The sequence below is a fragment of the Pseudorca crassidens genome, chromosome 5, assembly GCF_039906515.1.
Source record: "Pseudorca crassidens isolate mPseCra1 chromosome 5, mPseCra1.hap1, whole genome shotgun sequence".
Taxonomy (NCBI): domain Eukaryota; kingdom Metazoa; phylum Chordata; class Mammalia; order Artiodactyla; family Delphinidae; genus Pseudorca; species Pseudorca crassidens.
The window spans coordinates 42,676,087-42,686,345 of record NC_090300.1 but is presented as its reverse complement, the minus strand read 5'-3'; the positions used below and the strand labels follow the sequence as shown (position 1 = coordinate 42,686,345).

At 37.5% G+C, this 10,259-nt stretch overlaps 1 protein-coding gene across 1 annotated transcript in view; it reads left to right on the top strand.

Moving 5' to 3' along the window:
- The window catches only part of VEPH1 (ventricular zone expressed PH domain containing 1), a 214,867-nt gene that overhangs the window by 56,040 nt on the left and 148,568 nt on the right, over window positions 1-10,259 (top strand). The window contains exon 5 of the mRNA XM_067737220.1: window positions 6,825-6,991. Coding sequence (XP_067593321.1) covers window positions 6,825-6,991 — 167 coding nt within the window. The remainder of the gene's footprint in view (window positions 1-6,824; window positions 6,992-10,259) is intronic.

Genomic DNA, 10,259 nt, shown 5'->3' with positions numbered 1-10,259 from the left:
AAATCCATTCCGAGTTATTCCACCTTTAATCCTTCTGGAGTTGCAACTATACTTTTATAAATGGACTTTCTAATGACAAACACAGCAAAACTGGTAAACCTAGAATGAGAAGGAGCTGGGGAAAAGGAATTAACTGATTTTAGGTGTGTTTCTTTTCATAACCTGAAATTATGTGGATATATTATTTCACTAGGCTTAGAGTCAAAGATCATATTTCTAAAGTAAATTTAGGGATTCCTGCTTCTGCCAATATATGGAGATCTATATAAGCTGAAAACTCTGGTGAAAAAAAAACCTAGAAATGTGTTTACATTAGAATAATAATAAGAACTTAAAATGTACAAATAAGCTTCCAATAAAGTAAGGGAGATATCCAGAGGCCAAAGAGAGGGAACCAAAAACAGACCCAAGAGCTGATGCTAGGCCCCCTCCCCCGAGGGGAGGTGAAGGGGAGGACATGTTGTCCGTTCTGTGATAACCAAGTGTTAATGGCCATATGGGAACAAGGCTTAGGCCAGGATGAGGAGTTACCTATTGGATTTCAGTTGGTCTCTGCCCTAGCTCAAGAAAGTGAGAAGTAAGCATAGCTCTCTTTGACTGAACTCTACAGGGTCTCTGAGAGTTTGTGATGTTGGGCCTGCCCTCATACATGTTCCAGATTCAAATGTATACTGTCTGACACATATTTATTATTAAAAATAAATTCATAATAAAAATTATTTAAACATATGAGGGAACAATCCACCATAAATTAGAACCAACAGAAACCAAAAGGGATTAGACACCCCTCCCTCAAGAATTTCACTTATTTAAAATATCAGCTAGAAACTAGAAAATAAGTGTGTTTAAAGTGATTTAAGATCTACAAGAAGGAATTGGAAACATGAAAAAAGAAAAAGACACTGATGTTTTTTAAAGAATCAAATATAACTTCTAGAATTAAAAAAAAGTTAATTGAAATTTTTAAAACATTCAAGGAATGGATTAAATGACAAATTAGGGTGAAGCTGAAGAGAATATTAAGGAACTGGAAGAAAGAGCTAAGAAAGTAACTCTAAAATCCTTTCATTGTTCAAGACAGGAAAATTAATTTTTCTTTGTTAGTTCAAGAATGTTTGTCTTTTAAAGGACAGCCACCAAAACCAAAAGGAAATAAAATGTCCAAATGGAAGGAATAGAGTGAATTTAAAAAAAAAAAAAAAACTTGACCTATTCAATAGGAAGCAGTGAAGTAGGGAAGAAAAGCATAGACAGAGCAAGATAAGTAAAAAGCACAATGTAATGTAAAAATGAATCCAAATATACCAGTAATCACTATAAATATTAATGAAACAAACTTTCAGTTAAGAGACAAATGTTTGTCAGTTAGAAATATTTTTTAAGTCCAGCTATAAGTCACTTACAAGAGTCACACATAAAACATAAGAATCTAGAAATCTCGAAAACAAAAAAATTTAAAAGTGGTGAGAGAATATACCAAACAAGGGCAATTCAAAAAAGCTAGCATAGTTGTATTAATATCAGTCAAAAGTAGACTTTATTTTTTTTTATTTTTTATTTTTGCTGAGGGATTTTTTTTTTCATTTTAACATCTTTATTAAAAGTAGACTTTAAAGCAAAGAGAGAAATTAAATTATGATGAAATGCTTTACCAGGAAGATATCTCAGAACTATCTGGTAGTTTCAAAAAAATATGCCAAATATTGACAGACTTATAAGAAGAAATTGACAAATCCATAATCATAAAGACAGATTTTAACGTACTTCTCATAACTGATAGGTTCACTTCTGTCATAACTGATCATTCAAATGCCAAAAAACTGCGAAAGGATACGGAAATTTAAACTACATAATTTAAATTTTGATATGATGAAATATATGGAACATTGCTCAGAAGGTTTGATAAGCAAGTTCTACCAAGCAAGGAACATGTAATCCCCATTTTATATAAACGGCCTCTGAGAATAGAGTGTGCAGGAATGCACTAAATTCTTTTTATATGTCTAGTAAGTATGATACTAAAAAGAGACAAGGTCAGTACAAGAAAGGAAAACTGCAAGTCAGTCTCATTTAAGGATATAGATGTGAAAGCTCTAAATGAAGTATGAGCCAAAATCCAGCAATCTATGCATTAAAATGCATCATAACCAAGCTGAGTGTATTCTAAGAGTATAAGATTGATTAAACATTAGAATATTCATTAATTTACTACAATAACAAGTTAAAGGAGAAATCATATGGTCATGTGGACAGGTGCAGAAAAATCGTTTAATAAAATTCAACACTCATTCATGTTCAAACTAGGAAAAAGACAGGAACTTAAACTGATAAAATCTAAATACCAAAAATGTGTAGAAACATGTACATACATTATGATGAATCCTTAGAAACATACTCTGTAAAGACAGGAATAATAAAACGATACCAGTGGACACTGGTTCTATTCATCAAAGTGTTTGAGGTCCCAGCCGGTAAAGTAGGACAAAAAAGAAATGTAAGGAATAAGGATGGAAAGAAACGAAGTTTTCATCAGTTATTGTAAGTTGATTATCTATATGCAGAAAATCTAAGAGACTCTGAAGACAGTTTATTAATAAAAGAACTAAACTTTTGCTGGATGAAAGGTCAATGTACAAAAATCAGTTGCTTTCTTAATGCAGCACATAAATAGAAGATATCTTTAAAAGACCAAAAACTTTCATTTACAATAGCAACAACAAATATGGAATACCTAGGAATCTATTTAACAAAAGATATATAAGGTACAGCTAATATCACAAAACTTTGAAAGACATAAAAAAATTACATAGATAGAAGAATATATCAAGTTCTTGAATAAGAAAACTCAGTTTCACAGAGATGTCAATTATTCCAAATTAGTCTATATATTCAATGTGAAGAAAAAAATCCTAACCTAGTTTTTCAAGGAAGTTGACAAACTAATGGTAAAATTTATATAAAGTAGAGGAATTTGAAGTAGAAGATGAAGAAATTTGCCCTGTGAGATATAATGATTTATTATAAAGTTATTGTAATGAAGAAAATATATAATTGGTGAAGGTATGACAAATAACCAGAAACAGATCCAGATACATGGGAAACTTTATATATGAAAGAGGTATTACAAATCAGAAGGGAAACAGTTGGCCACTCAATAAATTGATCTGGGACAATTGTTTATATACACACAAATATATATTTATAATTAGATCCCTTCCTCATATATACAAAAAGTAAAATCCAGATGGATTAAAGACAAACATAAAAACGAAATCATAGGTCTTCCCTGGTGGCACAATGGTTAAGAATCCGCCTGCCATTGCAGGGGACACAGGTTCGAACCCTGGTCCAGGAAGATCCCACATGCCACGGAGCAACTAAGCCCGTGCGCCACAACTACTGAGCCTGCACTCTAGAGCCCGAGAGCCACAACTACTGAAGCCTGCACACCTAGAGCCCGTGCTCTGCAACAAGAGAAGCCACTGCAATGAGAAGCACATGCACTGCAGCGAAGAGTAGCCCCCACTCGCCGCAACTAGAGAAAGCCTGCACGCAGCAGCGAAGACCCAACGCGGCCAAATAAATAAAATAAATTTAAAAAAGAATCATAATGCTTTTAGTAGAAAATATAGTAGAATATTTTTATGAACATATTCATTATATTAGGGAAAAATTTCTCAATAACAAAATCTTTAAAAACCATAAAATAAAAAATTTAAAAATCAACTCCATTAGGATTGCAACTTTAAAACTAATAGACCAAATATTAGTATCCAGAATAAATAAGGAACTTCTACAAATCAATAAGAAAACACAAACATCCCAATTGAAAATAAGTAAAGGATATGAATGGCCAAATCACGGCAGAGGAAATGACCTGAAAACATATAAAAATGGTGCTCAGCCTTACAAGTGAGTAAATAAATGAAAATTAAAACAAAAAATGAGGTGTCACCTTACACCCCATCAGATTGGCAAAAACCGATGTCTGTCAAGACCAAATGTTGGCAACAGAAACATTCATGCTCCTGGTGGGTATGTAAATTGTTATAATCGTGATGGTAGGCAGAATAATGAACCCCTCCCCAATAATTAAGATATCCACATCTTAATCCCCATGACCTGTGAACATGTTGTGTTTCATTGCACAGAAGATGGAATTAAGGTTACCATATAAGGAGATAATCTTAGATTATCCAGATGGACACAGTGTCACCACAAGGGTGCTTAAGTGGAAGAGAGGCAGAAGAGAGAAGCAGAGGAAGAGGTGTAGTGACAGAAGCAGGATCAAAGAGTTGCTCTGTAGCTGACTTTGAAGATGGAGGAAGGAGACCCCAAAGCAAGGAATGCTGGTGGTCTCCAGAAGCTAGAAAAGCCAAGAAACGGTTCCTTCCTACAACCTCCAGGAAGGATCCCAGGCCTTCCAGTACCTGGATTTTAGCCCAGTGAGACTCATGCCAGACTTCTGTATTATGGAAATATAAGATAATAAATTTGTGTTATTTTGGGCCACAGTTTTTGTCAGTTTCTTATGGCAGCTATAGAAAACTACTACAACCACGTTGCAAAGAAATTTTGGAACATCTAGAAACTTAACTCCGAGGGAAAACCCCACTGCTTTGCTACTTAATTATGTGGTCCAGGGACCATCAACATCACTTGAGAGCCTGTTAGAAATTCAGATTCTCAGGCTGTACCTCCAATCTGTTGAATCAGTATCTGTGTTTTAACAAGTTGCCCACGTCATTTCTAAGCACATTAAGCTCAGAATCAGTACCCAAGGGAATATCACCCATTTATGCACAACGAAATAGTCTAAAAATTGCAGCACTATTGGTGAAAGCAAATAATAATAACAATAATAAAAATCTTCCAACCATATAGTATATGAATAAATTGCTGCATATTTATACAATAGAATACCATACAGCTGTGAGAATAAATGAAGGAGAACTTCTTGGATATAAAACTTCAATACAATGTTGGATGGGAAAAAATATGTTGCACAAAGATATGTACAATATACTATTGATATAAAATTTTAAAGCATGCAAAGAACACTGTAAATGCTTATTGATATATTCACATACAATTGAAGTGTAAAAACATTCACGAAGATGGTAAACACCAATTTCAGGTTGGTGGTTGCCTCTGGGGAGAAAAGGAAGTGAGTGGAGTGGGAAGCAATTATGGTACAAGGTTAAGTTTTGGTAAAGCTGGTTGGTAGGCACACCAGTGGTCCTTATATTTTTGCCTATATTTGTCTAATGGCTTGAAATATTTCATAATGAAGAAGAATATATTAGTTTATGAATGAAATTTATAGGATTTCTACACCAAAGTGTCTTCATCAGTTTCAAATTTTTAAAAAAGCCCTTATTTATTTTTGTATTCTTTGATCAAAATCCAAGTCAGCTAAAGATGACTAATCTGGGTTTTCCCTCTTCAGGGGTCCCAGGACCTTTAATGAGTATTGTTCCTGTCTTCAATTACAATGACAGTTCCATTTATTGTGACCTTTTTTAGCAGTTAATCAGTATGTCTACATAGCTAAGTTCTATGAGCTAATGTGCTTTGTAGAGATTGGGCATGACATTGACAATTCCTGATCCTTTAAGAAAAAGCTCTTAGTAAAATTAGTAAAAATAAGCAAAAATAAATTAAAAAATAAAACAATGTTTTTTACATTTAAAAAAAAACCTGAATATTTCCAATACCTTGGAGTCTGTGAGCATATGCCTAAAATCTGTTTGAGACTAATTCTATGAACCATGTGTGGAAAAAGCAATTCTCATTATTTATCGTCACCAAGATATATTCACCATGACCCAGGATCACCCTTTCATTAAATTTAGTCATAGAGATTCTGAAAATTCTGGCCTTATTTTCTTAATCCTCATATCTAAATGTCCCCACCATTTAGTAAGGGTCTACACATGTATAATCACTGCTTATTTGATTCTTTCTGTGTAAGTCTTCTATATACAGAGCCAAATTTAAAGTAAATAGAAGCAAGAAAATTCTTGTTCGAGAAATCCCTAGAAACAAATTCTGAGACATTTAAGTTCTTGAGAGGATTTTTCGAAAAAATCCATACCATAAAATGATAAGCAGATGTTTCCCATATGTTGTTTGCTGATGAGTCCCTGCAAACCTTACATCATATTTTTTTCTTCAGGTTCCGCCATTTTAAACCCAGTTGTCCATACAAGTCTTTGAGGCAGGTCACCTGTGAGAAACAACCTGAGTGTAAACTTCCCTTGAAATAGTGCAGAAATTGGGGATCTAAATTTGCATTGCTACTTTTCTAACTATTCGTAAAAATAAGGCATAGTTTCCACGTATCAGTTGTCTGAATCGTGCCTCCATATCTCTCAGGAACATGAATACATTCCTCTGCACTTTTTTTTTTTTAGTTCAGTTTCATTTAGATTCATGCTTATGTCACCGCTTAGTTTTCATTTAAACAGCATCCAAATGTTGTTTTTCGTCAGGAATTCTTTATTGGAACTGTTTCCTTCTCAAGGGTGTTGTCTGGTTACTGTCAAATTTTCTTTTCCCCATGGTGCATTACTCAGGAAAAATTTTCATTAGATAATAATGCTGATCATATCATAAAATATTCCCTTTTATGGAATCTGTTTAAATAATGATTCAGTGATTTTTCAGAATAAGGTACCATGTTATTTTTAGCAGAGGATTTGGCCATTAGTCTGTGCTGTTTAATATGTGAGGAGGTCCAAAATTTGTTGCATTGATAATAATGGTATTCTATGGCTCATGGGCTGATAAAGTCATCATTTCTGTTATTATTCCTTCAACAGGTAATGCCATGTTGTTGAGGGTGTTACCTGCTGTGTACGATAAGCAGCCTCAGCCAATTAACAGACACCTGACAGAACTCCTAGCCTTGATGTCTCAGCTGGAACAACCAGAACAGTACCATCTTTTACGGCTTTTGCATGTAGCTGCAAAGAGGAAGCAACCGGAGGTAAAGTTTACGTTATATACCTGATGGTTCATACAACCGGGTCTGTTTCTGGGTATGTGGACAGGAGGTATGCTTCAGCTTTCCTCTCTCATGTATCTGTGCATGCTCACCTTTACATAAAAGCACTCATTCACTTCTTCTAGAATCATAAAAGTGAGGAGGTAATGGCAGAAGTTGGATACTGTCTTAGTGTTTCTAGAGAAACAGAAGCAATAGAATGAATCTGTCAATCAATCTGTCTATCTATCTGTACATACATACATACATACATATTTATCATGAGGAATTAGAGTTGGCTTATGCAATTATGAGGCTAAAAAGTCCCACAATCTGCCGTCTGCAAGCCGAGGACCCAGGAGAGCGAGTGATATAGTTCCAGTCCAAGGACCTGAGGACCAGAGGGCTGAGGATGTAAGTCCCAGCCTGAGGCCCGGGGAAGACTGATGTCCCAGCTCAAGCAGTCATATGCAGGCCTTCAACAAATTGGATGTGGTTCACTCACACTGGAGAGGGCAATCTGCTTTCTCATTCTACTGATTTAGATGCCAGTATCATCTGGAAACACCCTCACAGACATACCCAGAGTAATGTTAAACCAAATATCTGGGCACCCTCTGACTCTGTGAAGCTGACACATGAAATTAACCACCACAAGTACAGTAATACAAACACAACCAATGTGCAAATCTGTAGCCATTGCAGGACAGCTTTAGTGAAAGGTCAGTGTGGTCGTGCAGTCCTAGGAATCTACAGTTTCTCAGATAGGGCCAAGGGGGAGACCTACACATGCCTTGAGTTATGGGGAAATCAGACTGCAGTGAGAGCAAAGGCTCACTTTCTAGATAGCAAATTACTTGTTCTTTGGATTCAAGTAAAAGATTGTAATAATTAGGATGCTTGTGATTATCAGTAACCAAACACCCAACCCACAGTGGTTTAAACAAAAAGAATTTATTAGCACATGCGATGGGGAAAAACCTTCAGATGAGGCTTGATCAGGGGCTCAAATATGTGAGCAGAGCAGCTTCTGTATCTCCATTTCTCAGATTTTTGATTTCTCGCTGTTGGCTCTCATTTTCTGTAGGATTTCTCCTTGTGGGCTCCAGATGGGGCTAGGGGTTCTCTAAGCAGTATGCTTTCCTACAACATCCAAACCAAAGTCCTGACAGTCTCTGTTTCAGACACATGCTCTACCCCTGCAGCTTCTCCTGAACCCTGAGGATACTCACATAGAAACTAGAGGCTGCCAGGAAGGAGGAAGTAGAATTGGATTCTGGAGGGCACCAAGACGTGTGCACAGTACAGATTAATGGTCAGCCAAGGTTATATATGGCTGCATCTTCGCTCCATTTTCCTGATAATATCAATATCCACCACTTGAAAAACCAGTCAACACTAAGGTGAAGCCTGGAACATTTGGATTCAACATCAAAATTGAAAGAAAGGCAGGCAAGAATGGTCATATGCATAATTAACCACAATAGACTGTAAGCTCCTTGTGGTAAGGCATGATTTCTTCTTTTCCTTTGTATCCCACATCTTGGTACAGTATCTGAGAGCACTCAATAAACATTCATAAAACTAAAGTGAACTAAACAGGGTGATAAGTGCTCTATGAAAGGTATAAACGGCGGGCAGGGGATAGTGAGTTCTACCTTAGGGGAAAATAGGTGCCATGAAGACGCACAAAGGGAGTGGCATCAGGCAAGATGTTGAAGCTTTATGTCAGGTGGAGCAGAGGGGCAAATGGTCTTCAGGAAGTGGGGACTGGGCTGGGAGACCTGGACACTGGAGAGCAGGCTTAAGCCCCACCCCCAGAGGTTTCAATTCAATAGGTCTAGGATGGGGTCCCCGATTCTGCCCTTTTACAAGTTCCCAGGTGATGCTGCCCCTGCTGCTTCAGGGACCACACTTTGAGCAGTAAGGCTAGAAGTCGGGCAGAGGACTGGGCACCTCTCTGTTACCTGGTATGCATCTTTGCTTTTGCCCTTAGAATAATATATTGTCACTATTTTTTCCCCGTCCATCTCTTCCAGTTCACCTTAAACTCCTTGAGGAGCAAAGAGTGTGTCTGCATATTTGTATGAACTCCCTAGCGTAGTGCTGGGCACCTAATAGGGTTTCAGTAAAACGTTGTTGAATCTGGAAATGAATAAATGAACAAAAGAGGCCAAAGAGAGTGAAGACCATGAAGAACAAGGAAAAAGATGTGTGTGGTCTCCAGAGGGGGAAAGTGGCTCAACAGGGTCAAGATCTAGGGAATTAAAGGAGATTGGAGATGGGAATTGACCTTGGATTTGGTAGCTGGGGACTCACCAGTGACCCACGAGAGGCAGTGGTCTGTGGGGTGAAGTGGAGAGTGACAGGCATCCATTACTTATTGTGTGTGGAAGGGAAGGGTAGGAAATGACCGCACGAGTGTGGGAGTTTAGGAGAAATAAGGAGGGTTTAACAACATCCAGTAAGAATAAAGTGATTGAGGTTGTGGGAGAAAATATTAGATAAAATAAGGTGCTAGAGGAAGTCTGGGAGTGAATTCCAGAGCACAGATGGAGAAATGAGTTTCAGAAAGGATTAAGGACAGAAAGGATGGGCAAAGCTACAACAGAGTTTGGGCTGGGCAGAGAGTGGAGTTGAGGGATCACTGGGTCACCTAAAAGAAGGCTCAGGGTGAGGGGGGCACAGACAGGATGGTGTATTCGTTTCCTGTGCTGCTGTAACGTTACCACAAATGTAGTGATTTAAAACAACACAAATTTATTACCTTATAGTTCTGGAGGTCAGAAGTCTAAAATGGGTCAACAGGCTTGCATTCCTTCTGGAGAATCTAGAGGAGAATACGTTTCCTTGTGCTTTCCAGCTCCGAGAGGCTGGCCCATGGCCTGCATCACTCTCGTCTCTGCTTGACTCTCCTTTTTCCCTCTTCCAAGGCCTTTGTGAGTACATTGGGGCCGCCCAGATGATCCAGGATTATCTCTCCATCGCAAGACCCTTAACTTAATCACATTTACAAAGTCCCTTCTGTGTGGAAGGGAGCATTTTCACAAGTTCTGGGTATTAGGGTGTGGACATCTTTGGGAAGTCATTATTCTGCCTACCACAGATAGAGACTGGGGACCAGGTGATATGGGGAATAGTGAGAGGTGACTAACAGGCCAAACCTAGTTTCATAAAGGAGGTGGCTGGCATGCCATTTGATCTGCAGCCTGAGAACAAAAGCAAAACAAACACAGTTTTTGGAAAGGCAGGTTCAATAAAAGTTCAAGGG